Source organism: Furipterus horrens, unplaced genomic scaffold, assembly GCF_987537825.1.
Source record: "Furipterus horrens unplaced genomic scaffold, mFurHor1.1.pri manual_scaffold_6, whole genome shotgun sequence".
In the NCBI taxonomy this organism is placed as follows: Eukaryota; Metazoa; Chordata; class Mammalia; order Chiroptera; family Furipteridae; genus Furipterus; species Furipterus horrens.
The window spans coordinates 178,232,422-178,255,737 of NW_028327176.1; the positions used below are offsets into that span (position 1 = coordinate 178,232,422).

At 37.6% G+C, this 23,316-nt stretch overlaps 1 protein-coding gene across 1 annotated transcript in view; it reads right to left on the reverse strand.

Moving 5' to 3' along the window:
- Positions 1-7,585: 7,585 nt before the first annotated feature.
- SHPRH (SNF2 histone linker PHD RING helicase) overlaps positions 7,586-23,316 on the reverse strand; it is a 70,782-nt gene continuing 55,051 nt past the window's right edge. The window contains exons 26-30 of the mRNA XM_090279945.1: positions 15,824-15,916; positions 15,048-15,134; positions 14,168-14,346; positions 9,667-9,747; positions 7,586-8,478 (exon numbers count right to left, since the gene is read on the reverse strand). Coding sequence (XP_090136071.1) covers positions 8,382-8,478; positions 9,667-9,747; positions 14,168-14,346; positions 15,048-15,134; positions 15,824-15,916 — 537 coding nt within the window. The 3' untranslated portion in view covers positions 7,586-8,381. The remainder of the gene's footprint in view (positions 8,479-9,666; positions 9,748-14,167; positions 14,347-15,047; positions 15,135-15,823; positions 15,917-23,316) is intronic.

Sequence of the window (23,316 nt, forward strand, 5' to 3'; positions counted from 1 at the left end):
AAAGATGGACACTATAATGTATCTCTAGGAAGGGAAGAATGCACTACTTTGAGGTCACATGTTTTATAGTTAGGCATCCCTTGAGTTGGAAGACCATTGGATTCATTAGAAACTGGTTGGTGTGCCAGATTAGGCCTTGCGTAAGACAATCATGAGGATTAATGAGTTTTAGAAAGATAATAGTGATCTTTGTTTTACGTCTGAGAACTCTATGATTGTTTAGTCATTCCGGTCCCATGGCTCTATTGAGTTGAGTGTCAATTACAGCCAGCAATTCCAGATGCTACAATATTTTAACTGTGGCTGCTGGGTATCAATGAGATTCACAGGCCCTGAGTACAATATTCTCAACAATGTCTGATGAATTTTGAAGACCATCTGTCTCATTTTAATCTAGAACAGGCTCTGCCAAGGATTTTGCATACGAAATGACTTAAAAAAACTCCCATAAAACCATGCTGTTAAAAGATGTTTAAAAATATTTTTATTGAAATATAATTCACATACCAGGAAATCCAGCCACTTAAAGTGCACGTTCAATATTTTTCTAGTCACAGAATTGGGCAACTCTCACTACGATTGAAGTTTAGAGAATTTCCAGCATTTCATTAAGAAACCTCATACCCATTAACAGTCACTTCACATACCCCAGCTTCTCTCCTAGGCCTAGGCAACCATGAATGTACCGTTGACTATAGATTTGACTATTCTAGACATTAATATACATAGAACCATACAATACTTTATTGTTTTTTTCTCTTGGCATGTTTTCAAGATTCAGTCTTTGTAGCATATATCAGTACTTCCTTTCTTTTTATGTCCAAATAGTATTCCATTGTAAATTTATACGACCCTTTGTTTTTATCCATTTATCACTTAATGGGGATTTATGCTGCTTCTACTTTGTCCATTGTAAATGATGCTGGTAAGAACAAGTTTTAGGGTGGGACCCTAATCCCATAAGATGATGTTGTAGAACAAAAAGGGGGGCACATATGAAACCCGACAAGCTCAGGGGAGGCCTCCATGGTGAGATAAACTCAGAGATATAATGTTAAAAAGCAGGATGGTCTGAACACAGAAATTCCTACCTAAAAGCCAGGAGGGCAGGTAGTCATGCCCTAGGCCTGTAGCTTCCTTTACAAGGGTCAATGTTTACCTTAAGTGAGCCTATTTTCCTTTTGTATTTAATATAACATTATCTTTGGAATGTCAGAGTGATCTTTTCTAGACCTCTCAGGGCACAACCCACACACCAGAGTGCCAGACCACAGAGCCCCTTATTGCTTTCCTTTTCCCCATCTACTGTCTCTGTATGTCCTACATGTTATTAACTATCCCGTACACCCCGATGTAAGAAAAGTAAACGTCCCTCCATTTTACTTTATACAATCCCGGAAATCTGCCCCGCCCCCTGCTTTCTTCTGCTCCCTTAACCCCACACACCAGTGGTTTTGATGTAACTCTCCTTATGTCTCCCCTTTTGATTCTAACGTATAAAATAACGTGTAAAAACTGCCATTCTCCGGAGCATTTTCTGAATCTGTTGAGATTTTGCTTCCTGGTGATTGTTCAGTTTGTCTCAAGTAAACTCATAAAAGTTCTCTACAGGCTTGGACAATTCTTAAGAAGGGAGACATGAGGAGTGCATGAACACAGAGATCATGCAAGGACACAGGGAAAGGCAGCTGTCTGCAAACCAAGGAGAGAAGACTCATAAAAAAGACATGCCAACACCCCAATCTTCAACTTCACCTCCAGAACTGTGAGAAATAAAGCTCTGTTGTTTAAGCCACCCAGTCTGTGATATTTTCTCATGACAGCCTGAGCTGACTAGCAGAGATATATGCCTAGGAGTGAAATTGCTGGGTCGTGTGGTAACTCTGTGCTTAACAACTTGCGGAAATGCTAGACTATTCATACACAAACTTTATATGGATATAGTTTTCCTTTTTTTTTAGTAAATAGAAAGGACTGGCATAGCTGGTAAGTGTATGTTTAACTTTTTAAGAAATGGACAAAATGTTTTCCAAAGTACGTGTTCCATTTAACATTTCCACCATCACTGTGCAAGGGTCCCAATTTTCCATATCCTTGCCCAAACTTGTCATTGTCTTTTGATTATAGGCTAGTGGGTATGAAACAGTATCTCACTGTGTTTTGTAAGACTTGACTTTTTTGAGCTGTTTTAGGTTCACAGCAAAACTGAGCATAGAGTTCTCATATAGCTCCTATGTGCCCACTGCCCAATCAGTAGGCTGCACCAGTGGTCAACTTGCTATATTTTATAATAAGCTTATACTGACACATCATTATTATTCAGCCTGTAGTCTATGTTGGGGTTCACTCTTGCTATTGTGCACTCTATAGGTTTTGCCAGTTCAATGTGTCCATCATCATATTATCATACAGAAGTTTCACTGCCCTAAAGATCCTGTGTTGTGCTGATTCAGACCTATCTCCCCCTCCCAATCTCTCATTCCCTACTGACTAATGCTGCTGATCATCTTTTCATGTGCCTATTACCCACCTGTGTATCCTTTTCAGAGAGGAGATATAGGTCAGAGGGTACAAACTTTCATTTGGAAGATGACTAAGTTCTGAGGTTTAATGGGCAGCATGGTGACTGGAGCTAATTACGCAGTACAGTGCATTTGAGACCCGCTGAGATCCTATGCCTTTTCACCACACACAGAAAAAAAAGTATTAATTATGTGAGGTGATGAATGTGTTCATTACTTTGATCTTGGTAATCATTTCACAATGTAAAAATCATCATGTTGTACACTTTAAATATACAGAATTGTATTTGTCATTTACTCCTCATCAAAGCAAGATTAAAATGACTACTATTTTCCAGACTACCTGGTAATCATTTTTGAAGGTACATACTAAACATGTGCCTTCCAAATACAAAATACACATAATTTTTGGAAGTAATATTATAGAACTTTCAGATATCTTATGCTTTTTACATCTTCATTTTAAAATAAAAATATTTCTATTAAAAAAGCCTAAGTCCTTTCTTTGTATTGGAGTGTCTTGTTACTGTTGAATATCAGTGCTTTTTATGGTTGAATCTGCCTCCAGCTGAAGAAGAAAACAACCCCTGATTTTGTCTAGTACGAAAGAAACACAGTAACATTGTGTCATTATTCTGGAGGGTGGCCCGCTCAACAGGTCCACTGTCCTTTTAGATCTGGGATCCACTGTCACTGAAGTTACCTCGTGATTTCACGGCAGAACGACCGGTTTCCTTGGTAGCTGGATTCACAGTCAACCAAAAGAAACAGCTTTGGGCAATATTAAACACACCTTGGAGATAACAACTAGGAACTGAGAGCCAAATCCAAGAATAAGAACCAAACAGCACGATTATACATGAAACACACTTAGTGCAGCTACAGGAGACATTTTAAATGATTTCTCAGTGTGTATGAGCTAGGTCACTGCAGTGGGCAGGCTGTCTGTAAATGTTTTACCAAACCACCCAGCTCCGCTCTGATGTGAACCACGTTTGTTAGTTATTTCAACCAACGAAGTTCAACAAATATTTACTACTGCACACGCAAGGGAAAGCAATTGCTTTTCTACTGAATTCTCTGAAATCCTTGATAAGTTTTTTAAAAAGTTGCATTTCCTTTGTTTACTTAACTTTTTAGAAAAGGAAGTAGCAGCCCACTTTTTTGGTGTTTGTTATTCACATACCTTAAAGAGATTCTGGAGCTTAAAACCATGTATTTTGGGAAAAAGAAATAGCAAGCCTAAAATGGGACATACCGCATACTTTTTTTTTTTTTTTTACAGGACTCAAAACAACCTTAAATTTCACTTGCACTTGAAAAAAATTCTGGATTTCTTAAAATCTTTCAGAAACAATTTTGCCATCTCCTTTGATAACTCATTTTGCATTCTAAAATCCCTTTCTCGTGGATAACCAGAATTGTACTAGATGTTATAGGCCTCTTCTCACTGACATCTTCAAATAAGTATGAAATTCTTCATCACATCTTCTTTGCCTGATAGAGAACATGAATAGCTCCTGTATCCACTTACCTAGGCAACACATGACTACTATCTAAGTGGATGGGAATAAAGTGTTAATGTTGATCTGAAAAAAATTCCACATGTCAAAAATATGTCCTTGCACAAAACTGTTCCTCAAATAGGCTCTATTAGGGGGTGTGGAGCTTAACAGGAGGTTTCCAAGAGGCAAAGTTACCAAATAGGTTTAAAGAGGAAGACCTTTAAGAGAAGGATGAAGGGATCGGAATATTTGATAGGCATAAAGAAAAAGTTACTGAACAACTTGATAACAATAGTCACCTGTATGAAAAATAATCACACTGATAATGGAGGTTAAGTTTTATTTCTATTTTGCAAGGAAAAAAAAGCACAAGCTGCAGTACAAAAGATATGGTTTCAATATAACAAATTCCGTTGCAATGAACAAAATCAATCTTGAGTCACTGATATTGAATAATGGAACAGGATACAACAGATGGTGCAGGACCTTCCAGGACAAGATACAGAGATAGCCCCTGAAACGCTGATGAAGGCGTGGGAAGCCTAGGGACGGTAATTTTGGTCCCTGCCAAGTCCTTGTGCTACAGTATTCTCTGCATGTGATACTCTGCTGTTCCATCACCGGGTAACAGAGTGAAATGCTCGGTATCTCTGATGCCATCTTGTTGGGGTCCGAGTTCTTCCCATGGCCTTCAGGCTAATAGCTCTTGCTTTACACTTGATGATCATTACAGGAGTTCAGCTTTGGACATGAGTTTTTACAAAAACAGCCCCTCCTATTTTTCCTTCCTCAGATTTTAAGGAAGCCTGGACTTTGGGCTTGCTTAAAAAAGATTTGAGGACCCTCTGAGACCACCATCTTCTTCCCCTGCCCCCCATCGTCTTGATCAATAAACTTTACTCCAAAATCTGACATACTGAATACTGGCTTTTCTGAAGTGTGGGGTACATGAACTTCTGGATGGGTATCAACTCTATTAACACTGCATACCTACTGTGAGAGCTGAATTCCCTTTGAGGTTATCAATTACTCACACGATCCTCCCTCAAAAGCAGCGATTTTCAACTGGTGTGACACAAGACATTTTAAAACATGCAATTCCTGACTGTTTTAATCATTGGCACTGAGCTCTTTTGTCTTAAGATTGTCAAATTAAAAAAAAAAAAAAAAATGACAACAGCCAGCACACCAATAGTTAGCCAGTGTGAATGGATCAAAATTATACCCATTTTTTGTCAGATCAGCAAAAAATATATTTTTTGGTGTGCTGCAGAGTTGTAGTAATTAGTTTATTTGTGTCATGAGATGAAAAAGGTTGACAATTGCTGCTCTAAAGGAAGGCCTGCAAGTGGTCCACATTCTATACAACGGAACAGAAGTACAGGGAGCATCTCATAAATTTGATAAAATAGTTAATTCATCCTACTTTGAAGAAATACTATTGAAAGTTAGATTTCCTTTATCAGAATAACCAGGCTTAAATGCATTGCTTGTACTGTACTGTTTTAATGACAATTCATTTTTATAATGGCATGACAATTAAAAATTATGAAATGGCATATTATTGTGGGATATTGTTTAGATTCTAGAAAAACTGAAAGATACTTTTTATTCAATTTAATTAAACCAGAGGTCATTTTGCATAGGTGATGTTGCATTTCTTAAAAATTATCTTTTGAGTTTAACAAACATAAAGAATTCTAACACCCTAAATCTTGGGAGAACCAGTAAATGAGAGCAGGGGAAGGTTTCAGAGACATCATTTCTTCCTTTGACTGAGGAGATGATTAAGTCTGCATTCCTCAATTCAGTTCCTAAACAGTTTGATAAGTACTGTTAAGCTTAATAATTACTTGTAAAGTATTTGTGGTTTCCATGTTGAATTACCATGTCAAGAGTTTTTAGTTTGTTGTTATTAATGTGATATGAAAGGAACCAATCGCTAAAATCAAATGCATGGATCATTCTGCCAAGAGCAGAAAGAGAAAAGCTGAAGCTGCAATAAAACACAGTAATGCTATCTGGGGTTGAAGCAAAAGATTATGCAATTAGGTACATGGATTTTACATTCTATATAAATGTCTTTTCAGTCTTATAAGCTCACCTGATTTCACTTAATGGAAACTGCTTCCCTCCGTCCAAACACATTTAAGCTCTCTAAGGACTGGAACCATCTCATTATTTCTCACATTTCGTTAGCACAGCACCCATTTAAAAACAGCTCTTTATAAGCAACGTGGTATTTCAGAGAATATAAAATCATGGACGAAGGGAACGAAAATGTCCTTTCTTTGCAGTTAAGAAGACTCACATCTTCTTGGGTTAGATCTGTATGTATTTTGAACAATGATTTGGAAGAACTGTCACAACTGTTTTAAAGAAGTAAGAAATGTCTGTAAAATATGGGATTCTGTAGTATAAACAATTTTGACATCTTTTGTTGAGAGACCAAAACAAACAAACAAAAAAGTCACATTGCATGTTCTACAGCTCAGAAATTAAATCCCCAAACTTCAACTTCCACTAAAATATTTACTGAGGATATCTTACAGAAATAAATAAAAGCAGTTCTTCCCCTCTAATACATCGGTATATTTATATGTATATATAGTTTTTTACAAAATTGAAGCATATCAAATTGCTTCCCTTACAACTTCAGCTCCAAAGAAATACTAGGAAACAGACACATCATAACCGCGGGCGCTCTGGACCCCGGCCTTGCAGATCAGTGAGAGAAGGAACGCGAGCCTTGGGGTCAGAGTCGGGAACCTGTGCTCCACTGTCTCACCTGGAAGCGTCACAGGCCCTTCCTCACCATTTCTGAACCTGTTCTCTACCTTCAAAACAGGAGCGGTATCAATTATACCAACTTCCCAGGGCTGCTGGGCAAATTAAACGTGTGAATGTATAGGAAAGCTCTTTATAATATGTAAAGAGCTATGAAAATAATAGTTCTGTTTCATTTCACAAAAAAGAATCAATGCGTATCTCTCTTCAACTGAAGAATAAGCACCAAAAATGTGTGTGTGTTTTCTTCAGCTGTTTATGTCAAACCTAGAATAAGAAAATGCACCTTAACTAAGCACCAAAGTCTCTCGGACACATGTGATCCACGGGATATTTCTGTTACAGTTTTCTGGGTAGCTGAGCAGAAGCCAATGAGTCCTGAGGGTCATTTAAAACTTTGAAGGCTCAAAGAAAAGAAGAGAAAAGAAAACAAAAACATTTGCATTACATCAATGGCTAGGATATAATAAGCTACTAATCCTTAGTCATCAATTTTAAAGTCCATTAATTCTTCACAGAAGAAGAAACACTAAGTTATTAGCACTTGCAATTATTTGCTTATGTAAATATGACATTCCCTTGCTTCAAAGATAAAATACTAGTCATTGAGACGAGTACCAGTGGAATAAAATAACAAACCCAATCAAAAATTTAGATATTTGTGGTTAAAAGTTTAGTTACACAGAACATGGGAAAGGAAAAGCCTGCAGGACATCAATATAATAATGATTTTTTAAAAACCTGCCATATTTCCATGTCATAATGATAAGGACTAAAGTTACAAAAATTGCAATATTTACAGATACCTCAATCTTAAAACATGTAAAAACTTAATAGAAAAAATGAAAGTAGAGAGAGCAGGTTCGATAATTTTAAGGTAAATATAAATACACTTAAAAATCCTTTTTAAAGTTAACTGTTTACCTTGATGCTACTTAACATGTAATAGCAATAGGGAAAGTGCTCAGTGTTTTGATTTTTCATAGCAAGATACAGAAAAAAGGAAATGATGGCCTAATACTAACTTATTGTTGGAATGGTATTACTGTAATGCTACTATGTATGGAGTTACAGACAGAACTTACTTAACTAGGAATTAATATCATTCATCATCTACTGAAAATATGACTAGTAAGATATTGCTGAATTATGTGCTAATGATACTGAAGGCCTTTCTAAAAATGAGAATCATGTTGGTTGAAGAACCAAGTCATATAAAACTAGGCTAGTTTACTTTCTCTTAATCCAACTCTTTTTAAGACTAACCTTATGGAAAGAAAAGTACATATTACCTGTCATTATTAATGCTTTCAGATATAGATACCCTTTAGAACAAAAATAAATGTTTTATTAGGAGTGAAAAATTAAAAATATTAATAGATCTTCAGGAAACAGTATATTGAAAAGGGCTCGATAACTACTAGGACACTGTACAACTAAAAAAGAAAATCGTTCAACTAAGAACAGTGTGTACTGACATCTACTGGATACTTGACTTATAACTTTGCCCTACAAACTATGAAAGGCTTTAAATACATTAAAGTTTGCAGACTGCATCGAGTGTACTTCATTCAAGGTCTTCAGTTTCTTTGGTAAATAGGTCTGCCAGATCCGCCACGGTCAGGACAGAGGCCTCTGAATGCTTCACCGATGAGTTCGTGTGACTGCAGGGTTTTCCAAGCGAGCAGCGTCAGAAACAAACCCCAAGGAATAAATGAGTTTCTTTGTATTCTGTACTGTTCTAGTCTCATAATAATATAAATAGAAGAGTATAAAGATATTATTTGCTTATAATAATAGAAGGTTATCATTTCTTCCTAAGATTTTGTAACTGAGTCACAAGAAACTCCCGGAACGTAGGGAATGGGATCATTATTACACCTTGTTACAATTAGTGAAGACTTCTATACATTATTTTCAGGCTGTCATAAGATGCCTTTTCTCCACACAATAAATAAAACAAAGAAACAAGGCCCCCACCCCCAACTGTTACTAATGCTCTTATCTTACAATTTGCCTTCTTACTGTCCAAAGTTAATTTGTTTCAAGATAATTTCAACAGCAATTCTAATTGCTATTTTATTGAGGCAGCTTAAATGTAATCACTGAATTCTGTTACGTATGGAAACAACAACCACAAAATGCCTTCATGTTCGAGGCAAAAGCTCTTGCGGTGGCCTCTTTCCTTCCCATAAACCACCGATGGAAGACAATTTCTGGTTTCAAATTGCTCCTTTGCTAACTCTGCGAAGTCCCCTACGGACACATGCCTGGGAAGGAAATCGTCTCTCCTGGGTATATCTTCCTATCATACTTATCTCAGGAGGATGCGGTAAGGCATTTGTTTATGTTTTCAACATGACTTTAGAGAAAACAAGTTATGAAATAAATATTAGGACATTTTAGGATTCCAAAGTGGAGGTTTTATAAGGCTGTTTTGGTCTCTGTTGTTCTTTCTGCCTTTGGAATTAACATTATAATTACCAGCAGTTTTAAGTCCAGACCTTCTTATCTGCATGTGACTAACAAGTGAAGTTCAAAACAGTACTTATGGTTCATTTTACAGGTATCAGACTAAGGTTTTTAGGTTGGGCATGAAGAGAGACTTCATTTAAAAATCCAACGTGGCAAAGGAATGTAGGATAGTTTAAATATTTTTATGCATTACAATCCCTATTAATATGTTAGGTCAAATATAGAATGAACATTAATTGAAACATTTTAAATAGGTAAAATGTCGTACCTTGCTTTTCTGGTCGACAAAGTGATCAGCTCAGTAAAGAAGTTCCAAACACACAACCTTACATGTAAACAGAAAAACTTTCCCACCGACGAAGTAAACAGCTCCCTACCTCCTCTCTGCAGTTTTCAGCATTGCTTGCATTCTTTCTTCTATTGTTGCTTTAATTAAGAATCTGTGTACAATAGTAGGTCTAGGAGGAGGTACATAAAAATCACAAGTTTAAAAACATCTTAAAACTAATGCAAACAAACTTCATTTAGTACATGCTGCATCATCAGTCAGCTGGCAGGTACTAACGAAGGTGCTGTGGGGGGCAGTTCAGCAGTGAATAAAACAAACTTTAATTCCAATGAACTAACATAGTAATGAGGGGACACGTAATAAACACGTAAATTATTACAATGGCTTCAGGTACAGATAATGCCAGAAGAAGGCTGACATGGGCTAAACCGTGACTGATGGGAATGAGGCTGCTAAGCAGAGGAGTGGGTAAGCGTGTCCAAGCAGAAGGAACAGTAAATAAATGCAGTCCTGGGAAGAGAGCATGCCTGGCACAGGTTCGAACTGTTCGAGGGGCAGAAAAAAAAGGCTAGCGTGGCAGAAGCATACTGTAAACGTGGGGCAGGGAGGTGACGGAGACTGGAGAGGTGGCCACAGGTCAGACCAGAGGGCCTCTAGGCTACGGCAGGAATCTGGATTATGTTGTGGGTTTTGTGCATGGTTTGAACTACATTTGATTACACTTTAGAAATCCCTTCAGCTGCTGTGTGGAGGCTGGCCTAGTAGGTAGGAAGAGTGGAGGCAGAGAAGCCAGTTCAGTAGTTCTGCAGCCACCCGGGGAGAGTGTGCTATACATTGTTACATCAGCCCAGGGAGAAAGTGGTCAGTAGATCTGGAACACTTCTTGGAAGTGGAGCTGACAAGACCTAAATGATGGTTTGGATGTGAGGTATGAAGAACGAAATAGGGGAGAGTCCTACAATTCTGGTTTCAGAAACTGCAGATGACAGGGCCACATTCTCAGATGGGGCAGCCCTGGGGTGGGTGGCAGTGAGGCAGGGATAGTATTCGGTTGTCCACGCTCATCTTGAGCTTTCCATTAGGCATCCAAGGGAGGTGCAGAGTCTAAAGATACAGGTGCAGAGACAGAAGTGGGCATGTGCATCAGGGACAAGGGCTGAAGGGGCATGTCGGGAATATACGGAGCCTCCCTGCACACAACCGCAGGTGACCAGTGCTTCTGTCTGGAACCAGGCTCTACACTGGGTGTTAGACCTCTTGCCGGATCAAGGACATTGTTCCAGCACGCTTCCCACCTCTTGCTCCGTGAGATTTTGTCTCTGGGAATCATTCTATTATTTGTCCTACATGAAAAGGAAAAAGCTCTCTTGATTCCACTCTCTTCCTCTTTTCTGCTCTCTGCAGCAAAACTACTCAGCACCAGTCCTACCAGCTCTAGGCAGCAGTGCATTGTGGTTAAAAGCATGGGCTGTCGAGACAGGATGGCTGTGTCTAAAACCTGCCACTGCTTTGACTAGCCATGTGACCCTGGACAAGTTGCTTAACCCTCTCTGCTGTGTGTTTGTTAATAAAATCCTTTCCTATTTGACACTCCTGTCAGGCCACTGCTTCCACCTCTCCAAACTGGTTTTGATCTCCATGCCGCTGCATCTAATGACCAATCCTCAATCCTTACCTTACCTGACACTTAGCACATGACACAGCTGATCATATCCTCCTTCTGGAGTTACATTCCTTACTTGGCTCCAAGGACAGCTCTGCCTTCCCTTTTTCTGCCTAACACATTGATCTTTCTTTGTCCTCTTTGCTGGCTCTTCCTCTTCTCCCAGAGCCTTTAACTTTGGGGTGCTCTGGATTTCTATCCTGGGTCCTCCTCTCTATTTACATCCTTTCCGCTAGTAATCACATTTAGTCTCAAGACTTAAAAATGCTATGTGACTTCCAGATTTTTCTCCTGAACTCTGGACATCTTCATAGAATAGATATCTCCATTTGGATGTCTAATAAACATCTCAAACTTATATCTAATATAAAGTTCTTCTATTCCCTCACCAAATCTGCTCTGCCTTATAGTCTTTCCCGGGTCAGCTGAAAGCTGCTTCATCCTTCAGTTGTCCAGGCCAAAAACCATGTGTTAACCCTGACTCTCTTGCATCCCATGTCCAATCTGTCCAAAAATACTATTGGTTCTACTTTTGAAATAAATCCAGAGCCTGACCACATCTCATCATTCCCACTGTTGTCACCATGGTCCATGTCAACTTCAGTTCTCACCACGATTATTGCAATTGCCTCTCACTAGTCCCCCCGCTTCTGGTCTCCCTCGCTTCCCTCTCCCCAGGCTCAAACATGGCACTCAGGAAGACTGTTTCAACACTTATATCATGTCACTCCTCTGCTCAAAGCCTCGCAATGGCCTCTGGGTCCTATATAATACTCCCCCACTCCCAACACACACACCGCTCCAGCCAAGCATCTGCTATTTCTTTCCTCTTTGCTTCCTCCACTTGGGCACCTCTGGCTCCCTCCTATTCCAGAAGCATACCAGGTATCCTCCTGGCTTTAGCTAGACCTTTGCCCTGAGTGTACTATCTACCTGAACATTCTTCCCTAAGACACATCTCCTCAGCTTTCTTTATCTCATTTCTCAAATATTACCTTCTCCACAAAAGCCTCCCTGGCCAGCCACCTGCACTCCTAGTCCTCCTTACCCTGCTCTATTTTTCTAACTCCTAACACAGGAAGTACTTTACTTACTATGTTTATTGTTTGTTATCTGTCTCCCTAGCAACTCCTTATAACTAAAATTTAAGCTTCATGAGGGCATCTCAAGTGCCTAGAACAGTGCCTGGCAGACAGGTGCTCAATACTAATTCACGAATGAAGCATGTAGATATTGATACAAGAAGCTGTTCAAGCTGGCGATGAAAAGAAGAGGTACTTCTCATCTGATTGTATAGGTTTTTCCTGTATGAGGCTAGATCATTGTCAACGGGGAATAGGATGATATAGAAGACTTAAGTGTCTCCTTAGAAAAAAGAACAATCTATTCATAATAGAAGCATAGTAGAATTGTCAAGTAGTGTTAAATGCCTCTTTAGACTTGTAGCCTTTCATCTGAGAGGAGTCCGATGCATACTTTAGAAACATCGGTAAGACAAGAAGTATGTTTAAAAATATAAGCCACAAAAAAAAAAAAAGTAAAAAACCAAACAACCAAATAACACGTAACTGCATTTTAAATGATCCTTGGTAGTACTGTAGAACAAGCTTGCATTTACTCTATTACTTTGCCATAATTTGCTAAGGGTTTGTTAGATGAACATGTCTCCTTCTTGCTTAAATTAAGTCATCGTTTGTTCTGTCGGCTGTTTCTCACAGAGCAGTCCATATTTTTGAGTGTGGCACAGAAGACCTCATTTCCTGCTATTCTGCCCCTGATACTTTACACCTCAGCAACTGCAAAGCCCTGAACAGGCCTTAGGACTATTCTGTTGGTTATCTCCTCTGTGCTTCTGAAAAGGTAACTTTCTTTGGTTGTGTGAACACCCCTTTTCAGCCCAATTTCCTTCAAGACTCAACCTAATAAAGTCTTTTCTGACTCCTCAGGGCACAAACTGATCACTCCCTTCCTTTGTTATCACGGTACTTCTATTATGTTTTTGCACATTCTACTACATTATGTTCAGCGATCTGTTGTCTGTACTACACGGTAACCTCACTACATGGAAAACTACATGGCAATAGATTGTCTTATTCAATTCGACTCTTCAGTATTCAGCACAATGCCTGACATATAGTAGGTATTCGATCAACATTTATTTAATAAGTTTTTTGTATGGATGCCTTTCTTTGACTAAAAGTAGTACATACTATATAATATATACTGTTAGGCTTGCTTTAAGTCTTAAACTACATCTAGTTATCTCCTGAAGTAGACCTTTCTTAGAGTGGGGCTCTTTTCCTAAGGTAAAGAATTTAAAAAGGAGGTATTTGTTTTTAGTCATGCATGAAATATACTTTCTTTGAAATACAAGCTACCTGAGATAATTAAAAATCAATTCTTCCCAAAGTTACGATGGATGTCTTCATCTTTGTAGTTGTCTTAAGGATTTTAAGAAACTGCTTTAATGAAGTATCAGTGTAGTTTTATAAAAAAAAAAGACAAAAATCTAGGAGAATTTGGGGGTTTGTTGCTTAGAGGAGGGAGGGTTGAAAATCTCTCAATATGTCTTTTTTTTTTTAAATAAAAGATTTGATTTATTTATTTTTAGAGAGAGGGGAAGGGAGGGAGAAAGAGAGGGAGAGAAACATCAACGTGACAGAGAAACATTGATCGGCTGCCTCTTGTATGCAACCAGGAATCAAACCAGTGACCCTTTGCTTTGCAGGACAATGCTCAACAAACTGAGCCACACTGGTCAGGGCTCAAAATGTCTCTTGGTCACATATCAGTCCTTGAAAATTAATTAAATGAGGACGAGATTAAAAATGAATAGGCTATGATGAACATAAATGAAGAGTTTAAACAGTGATTTGTATCTTAGGAACTTGAAGCAAATGTGACTGGTATTAATTTAAGTCCTTACTTTGTTTGTCCAATTCGGTGCACCCTTCCTATGGCCTGAAGCTCATGGGCAGGGTTCAGTATGGGCTCCACCAACAGAACATGAGTAGCTTCAATGATAGTTAATCCATTAGAACCTGTGTGCAGGGGCAGCAGCAAAATATTGATTTGGGGATCATGTTTAAATGCTGAAAGGTTCTCCTAAAAAAGAAAGGTACATTGAAATTTTAGCTGGATCAGTTAAAAATAATAGCAGTATATTTTTGCTGATGTTAAATATGCCTAAATGGTATCCATTTCATTGTGAAATGCAATAGCTAAGAAAATTAAGTGTAAAATTAGCAATTTTAGAAAACGTGAACTTGTTGCTTGACTTTATGAGGTAGTGTCACATAAGCTCTAGTGGAATCACGAGATATATGTATGCAAATTAAACTATGAGCTGAGAGGAAAAGAGAAAGAATGTGTTCGGCTGAGTAAACTGAGCGGGAGGTAAGAGACGTGAATCTGCTCCAACTGCACTTGCTCTGTGTGTGTGTGTCTCTTTGGGTGTGTACCTGTCATTGTGCTGTGAGTGATATAAGGACAACCACACCACATGTAGTTACGCCTGATGCAGTGTCTTTAGAACTTAGTTCCAGGGACACGAGGCCCCTGTCCACTCAAAAGGCATATCAAAAACCATCTTTTGCTATAGTAACGAAACGTACCTCAAGTCAGAAGACTCTTGCTATGGGTATAACTGAACAGAAAAAGAATAACTAGTTTTTCTACTTTGCTTTTTATCATTTTATAATTAATCAAGCAACAAATAAGATATAAAAGTAACACAGTTATTAACACAAGTTTCAATTTGCAACTGAACTGACTTCTAAAAACATGACAAAATCTTCTTGACATACCTGAAATGTCTTAACACGACTGATCTGTGCAAATTCCATGTTGTTGTCAGTGAGAGCTTTTGAAATAATATCTAGTACATCTTGCCACTAAGAACACATAAAACAATAAGGAAACATTTACACATGGCTTTCACATAAAGAGAATCTGAAAAGAGACTGAGTCAAAATAACTTGTACCTCAGAATTAAGTAAATACAAAACCATAAAGTACCATCCATATTTGTTCTACCTTGAAATGGCAAAGTGTATGTGTGTGTATGTTTTTTAAATCAAATGCTGGTTAAAGAGAGGGTAAAAAAACATAAGCATCTCTGAGAACTGAATTAAGATAAATATAAATAATAGAAAATAAATAATGGCATGCTTAATAAACGTGGTTACTTACCTCTCCTGAAATAAAACTAGAATTTTTATTCAATACGCTATTCAGTTGATTATTTTTCTTTTCTTAAACAATCAGGTTCATTTGTGAAATGAGATTTTTAGGGTTATGTATTCCAATTGAAAAAAATATTAACATAAGAAAATCCCTTAGGAAAACTAACATAAAAACATAAAATGTAGATATAGGGACTATCTTGTGAAGCATCATAAAATTCTATAAAAATAATTCTATTGTATGGACATGGAAAAAAATCTGACATGGAAAAACCTACCCGTAATTCTAAATCTCACCTACATTATGGCAAACATTAATACTTAGTTCTCAGATATACACTGATTAGAGACAGAAGGCCAGTCTGCGTTAATACTGAGGATGAAAATGCTGATTGTACCGTTGAAAACACGAGTGCTTTAGCTCCCGGATCTCTAAGCTGGATTCTCATCAGAGTTCTGACCACAGCTTCCACTTTTGTAGAATGACTGCCCTTTGAACACAAAGAAGAAAACACATTACCACAAAGTAAAATTCAGTAAATAACGGAATGGAAACCACCACAGAACACGTTTATTATCAAAACTATAGGATAGGTACATATGTGTTTAACCTTTTTAAATTTTGTACTTGCTGGAGATTTTCTTTAGCCTCAAAGTGTAAACGTTATGGAATTCATACTCTGAGAGACTTGAATATAAAATGCACACCAAAAAGTCATACAGTGATATGACCCTGAAGATAGATATTTTAGTTAAGTGGTTAGGTTTGTAATTACAAAATTTTGTTACTTTAGGTAAGCACAATTTATATCCAAAAACACTATTCATTTCAGGTATTATGGCACTGGAAATGTTAAAAATACAGTGAATCAAAACTCCAACTTAAGCAAACAATGAAGGAACCAACCCATGAAAAGTCCTTTCTTACAATGGCATTACAAAGGACAACGACAGAGGAACAAATGATGTCCACTTGAACTGGGCTTTAAATAAGGCTAGATAAACACAAAGAGTGCTTTCTGCATAACCATTTCCACCATGAGTATGCCAATGAGGAAAAAAAAAAAAAAGTGAAGAAATCAGAAAATGAAGAAAATAAGCAAGTATTTTTGTAGCCTTCATTGAAAAAGTTTTTCTTCTGGAATGCTTGGGGAGATGGTATGACATGGAGGTTAAGGGCATGGGATTTCTAAGCCTTGGTTTCCTTACCTGTCAAGGAGGGATGATGCTTATATCTAGTCCCAAAGGTTGTTGTGATGGTTAAATGAGAAATGCAAACAAAGCATTTAGCCTAAAACCTGGCAAATAATAGACACTAAATAATTTATCTTTCTGAGACTTTAAATATGAGCACTATTATAATGGGACAGATTATTCCACAAGTGGGGCAGATGTTAACAAGAAGTACAATTATTCCCACAGCAGCACTACCCACCACCCCTCCTCATCACTTTTACACAGAGACATTCAAAGATAATAGTCTAAACAGAACAAGGAAGAAAGCTATAGTAATTGCAAGAATTTTAAAATTCTTATATAAAAATCCTGAGTCTATATTTATTCCTCTGGACATGCAGAGAGTGAGCTACGTATCAGGTGCTGGACATTCAGCATTCCTTTTCTGTGAACTGTCTACTCATATCCTTTGCCAATTAAAAAAAAAAAGGTTATCTTATTTGTAGGACCTCTCATATGCTGTACATGTTAAGTTTATGTTGTAAATATTTTCCTATGTCTTTGTATGTAGGTCACATTTAATTGTGTTAAACGCAATAATATAAGCCAAAGTACAAAATTAAATAATTATATTAGTTACAGTAACTCATAAATGCTTGATGAAGGACATCTGGATTTAAACTCTTAAGTATTTTTCAACTTTACTATTTTATTTGATTGTTTTGAGCTTGACATTTAAATTTGTCTTTCATAAGGAAAAGATGAGAAATTTTATTTGGAAAAGAACAGCTTTTTCCTCAATTAACTGCCCTGCCATAGTTCTATCTAGAATGATTTCATATGATAATTATACAGTATCATACCCCAGAGTCATTCATCAGTTGATACATTGTTTCAAGACAAGGATCAAATGGCATTTACTTTTGTATCACCTAGAGCCTAGCTTTTAAATAGCACATGGAATCAGTGTATGTAATACAAAAAAATTAATATTTACATTTAGTCTTCTCAATCCCAAACATGATTGAGTAAAACAAGTAAGCGAAATATAAATAAAAGGGGTTAGAATACAATTTAAAATTTTCAACATATTTTTTATTCATTGAGAATGATCAAAAAGAGGCAAATAAGATCTTGTGGTTAACCTTTAGCTTTCCCACTAACAAAAGCTAGAGTGGCTCAGATAAGCAATGCTGGCAGACAATGGGATTTAACCAACACAAAGCGGGCTCTCGGTGGACTTTGTGTTACGCATTGAGAAATGAAATCACTGGAACTGGTCTTAAAAGAAGCCATCAAGAGGAGGGTGGTGCCATCTCATCCAGCTGATCAACATGGACCTTGTCCACCTACCTATCAGCAGCTCCAGGGAAGCTTAGCCACCTCAGCAAACCCTATGGGTCCTATACTGAACATTATTTATAATATAATTTTGTATATAAAATTTACTGATTTTCTCTAGATATGGAAGACATGTCTATAATTAGATAACAAAATGTGAATGTTTAAAAATTATAACATAAAAATGATACCATAACACAAATTAGGATGTGGAGAGAAGATTCCCCGTATTTTAAAGGAGTCAACATATATTGTCTAAAACTAGTATTTCAAGAAAAAAAACTTATGTATATTAATGAGAGTTATATAAAAGATCTCTATAACTAAAAATAGAAGTTGGTCATAGTGACAAGGCAAAGAAGAAAGAATGGAGGAAGGTATTACTTTTCATTGTGTGCTTTGTGTGAATTATTTCCACTAAAAATAAATACAGGGTGGGGCAAAAGTAGGTTATGGTTTTGAGTACATGAAGGAGTTTATTCTTGTATTCTTTTTTATTAATTATCGTGTTATTTTCCATTTGAACAACTGTAAACCTACCTTTTCCCCACACTGTATTATGCTTTTTGTCTACCCTTATTTCTTACAGATGAATAGGGTTTTAGGGGAATGAGTGGGAGGCTTGTAATTCTAGGACTTTTTAAACTTAAAAGGGATTGTGTTTATCACAAAAGAAGTACTCTTCTGAATTATGTGAACTCCCTAGTAGTGTTCATGCTGTTGTATCTGCAGCATTGCTTACTACTCTAGGGTCAAATGGCGGTCTAGTCTGTGCTACCTGCCATGGATGGTGAGTTTCAGCTTTGTCAGAGGTGGGACAGCCATATCTAAAATGGAACACAGATAATATTTTAATTTTCCAATTATTACTTAGATTGATTTTTTACAATCTTTTAAACACTACAAGAATCAAAGGTCTCAAGACTAGAGATATTTTGAAGATTCATCTTACTGAAGAATGAAGAACATCACTTTAAAGAAGGCAAATTTATACACCTTAGCTCCCAAAGAGAACGATGTTCTTCAATCAGTAATATGACCAACTGGATTATGGCTTGGTGACAGGTAACAGATTTTTTCTTTAGGTTTCCTTCGAAACTTGCAAATAACTTGAATGTTTCCCACTACTGTTCAGTTTGGAAGAAGTCATTTCCTGTCCTTCTATTTTATTGCTTTCATTACTTTTATTCTGGCCTTTTCTCTCTGAAGCAGAGCTATTTCCGTGCGCCTGTGCTACCCATAGTGGTTTCAGCTAAGACCAGTTAACACTGTTTTACTTCTGTCTGCACCTGCTCACCATGCTGAAAACCCACGTTAGCAGTGATAGATACAAATCAGTGCTGCTATGCTGCCTGTATGATCGGTCTCCTAAAGTAGGAATATTTTTCAAGTAAATGCCTGGGACAAGTGCTGGGTTCTTTAAGCATTCACGTTACCTGAATGAAGTTCAACAGAAACTCCACCTAGGCCACCAAAATATTATCCTGTTCTTTGAAACACTTTGCATAATTATTTTACAGAGACAAGTTACCAACTGCAAAACAGTTAAAAATTGTATTTGGACTCAAAGGGTCTTAGGGATATCATATGTAAATACTGTTCAATTGTCCACCCATCTGTCCACTGAAGTACCTTTGACATGCCAAGCATTACGCTAGATGCTGGGGACATAGTAGGGAATAAAACAAAGTCCTCACCTCAAGAACAGTGTCCTTCCCACATTTTAATGAAGTTTACACTCCACAAAGTATAAGTTCTTCATAAAGGTAATTTCATAAAGATAATTGTTTAATTTACTGTAGGCTATTGTGACCTTCAACACTAGACTAACAACAGTGGAGAACTGTAAGTGCTAATTTGTCCAGTGAAATGGTTTTGTGCACTTGTTAATGTATTTACCCATGACATTTATAACAAAAACACACAACTGCATTCTAAATTTAGCAGTTAATGTTTACACATAACCATATTTACATAGAAGCATTTGTGGATTTACCCAATTATTCTATCAACTCTAAACTCAGTCACAATTTTCCATTGTTTTTTTTTTTTTCACACAGATGTCTAATTATGTTTAGGAAGTACAAGACAGACTTCACAAGTCACCTTGCATCAGCTGAACAGAAAATCAAAAAAAAAGAAGAAAGAAAGAAAGAAAGGAAAGGAAGCAACAGGATTCTACACATACGATTTGACATATGGTATTTCTAGGCTTCTCTGGGAGTTGGAATGCAGAAATACAGTACTTCCCCACCCCCTATAGAAAAGGCTGCATAAAACATATCAATTATCTGTATATTTACTTGTTAAAAATGAATCTCATATCTACTAACTCAAAATTTATGGGAATAGGGCCTGAAAAAAATCTTCATTCTACAAAGCAGGTCAGTTAATTATTAGACACTCGAAGGTCTGAGAAGCAGCAGCCATGCGCAGTGTGGGGACAGCGGAGAGGCGGCTGGTGGGAGCTGTATCCGTGGAGTACATTTTCTCCTGGATAGAGACTTCTTACGACATTAAAACCTTATCTATTATAGGGTCAGGACTGCCACTCAGAAAATGCTTCATGTGAAACCTAGCCAAACTTGGGGCACAGGGAACATGCCACGTGGGGAACATGTTCTGCCAGGAGGCCTACTTCAGCATCCAAAACGCCTGGCAGTTGTCAGAACTTGCAAGGGGAATTTTGTTTACTTTGTGAAATGCCCAGTAGGTTCCAAGGGTCATTTAGGAATACTGTCACACTGTCATTAGGGTAGGTACAGTCTTTAACTTAAATGCAGCCACTGACAAGATCACTGTGATCTCAGTATTCGATTTATTTCTATGGTCAATCAATAGAATTCTTTACACTATAAACTACCCGTAGAAAAAATGTCTTATGTAATTTAATACTATTTTTATGTTTTCCAAATATCTATTATCTGAGATCAGCTATATACTTAAGCACTATGTATGATATTATATTATTTATGATGTCTGAGAGTCTCAACTATCGGCTTAGCGTGAAATAAAACATTTTAGGTAATACAAAAACTGTAATGAAATAAAAAAAAATTACTTCTCAAAATTATTTAATAAAAAGATCAGGAATTTGATAATCAATAATAAATAAAACCCTAAGTTTAGGAACAGTTTGATCTAATATTTACACAATTTTGAAATAATGGTTAGATTATTCACACAGAGCCATCTTTTTAAATATCTGATCACACCCTCAACTCCAGGAGTGTTGATGTGACCGTTTAGTGGGAGAGTTTTAGACAGTCAGAAGAGGGCAGTGAGAATCTGAAAATACAATAAGCTGATGAAGTACAAGGTGAAGCAGCGTACACCAGGGCAGAAACGTGACAGAAGGGGACAAGTGGCAGAAGTGGCAGACACAAATGGTGACAGAAAAGGCAGTGAGAAGCAAAAGTAAAGGCAGCAAGAAGCAAGGTGAGAATGTGGGAGAGGGATAAAGCTTGCCTGCATAATAGGTACAATATTCAGTCATGTCATATAATAAAAAGGAAACAGAAGTATACATGCAACTGTAACAGAAGAGAAATTAACTTTAGTAAATTCTATCGTCTTGTAACTTTTTATAAGATACTTCAATTTATTCATGTGTTCATCAATATCCATGAAAGACAGGAAGAAGTCAGAGCACACTGAGCACATTTGTACACTGATATTCCTGTCCCAACAGGACAACAAATGTAACTGCCCTGTCCCGATCTCTCTCCTGGGTGTCTAGGAAAGCTGCCACAGGATAAACAGGTGTTAGGTTTGCTGGGCTCAATGACTCAGTTTCATAGAGACAGGGCTGTTTACTGGGAGCTAGAGCAATCGCTTCCTAAACTGTAGTGCATCAGGCCTGACACAGCAGTTCCTTCCTATGCTGTTCCCTGTCCTGTGAATGCTTCTGTCTGAGAGTCAGCAGCCCTTCTTAGCCACAAATGCCATCTGTGGCCCTTGGGATGCCTGAGGCCGGAGGAAGACACGGAAGAGAAAGAAATGGCTAAGAAAGACTATTTTTATGAGAAGAAAAGGACGAGAGAAACGACGGGAGTGGGAAGGAAGGAGGGGAGGGGGATAGAGAACGAAAGCAGTGCTCTGTGCGGTGAGCAGGATAAAGTAACTGACCCGAGGTATCACATACTGCCCACTTGGACAATTCACTCTCTTAACCCTCAGATCTTACTGCTTCACCTTCTAAAGCCTTTTTTCATTCACCTCACTTGGGTCACTTACTTCTACAGTCACATCTAGTACTGAATACCCATCCACTCTGAAAATGACTAATTAAGATAGCCCATTCTCTGAGAAGAACACATGTGCTTACGGCTTATTTCCTTGATAGACCAACTTATACCTGTCATTTGGTTTCAATAGACCTCTTTTCTCTTTTTACATCAACACTCTCCCTGTCTTTTCAAGAGACATATTACAGATTATCCTTTCTCTCTCCTGTATCTTCAATCTATCCTTCTTTACTGGAGATTAAACATGCTTAAGAATCTTTTCTCTTGAACAAAATAAAATAAAAAACAACACAAAGTCTTTCTGTACTTCATATCCGCTTCTGGTCACAACTCTCACTCTTTACACCTAAATTTGTGAAACAGTTGGACGTTTTATCTTCCTACTTATTCACTCCCAGTTCACTTCTCATTCCACGCCGATCTGCTTTTGGCCTCCACATTTCCATTGACAGAGCTCCTTCTGATGTCATCCATGACCTTTATTAGCCAAATTAGTCCACACTGTGGTTGAGCCACCGTCAGTCATTGGATAGTGCTGACAATTGCCTCTTTATTGAATCAGTGTTTTCCTTTGGCCTCTGTCCATAGCATTTTCTCCAGGACTGCCTATGTCTCTAGCTGCTTCTTCTTGGTCTACCATTTTAGCTCTGCTCCCTTTATTCCACCTTTAAAAAGCTACAGAGTCCTGCAGGATCTGATCTAAAGTTCATCTCTATGTTCTGTTCCTTGGGTAATCTCATTCACTCTTGTGGCTGCAAAGGTCACTTATGCCAATGGCTGCATTTTTTTTTTTTTAAATCTCCAGCTCCACATATTAACAGTTTGCTGGATAGTTCTACTTGAATGTCTTAGCCCCTCTAAGACAGGATGTCTAAATGTACAGCAGTCCCTCTCTATATCGCAGTTCACGTATCGTGGCCTCACTGTATCGCATGATTTTTAAAAATATATTTATTTATTATTTGCGGATTTTTCGCTATATCGCGGGATTTTGCGGTACTGTATACGTATGTTGTTAAAGTTACGTAGGTTTAAGAGTGTAGAACATGTTTAAGAACATAAGTGGTGTTTACGAAAGTGTGGAAAAGGTTAATAAGGGAGTGGGAAAGGTTAATAAGGGACTGGGA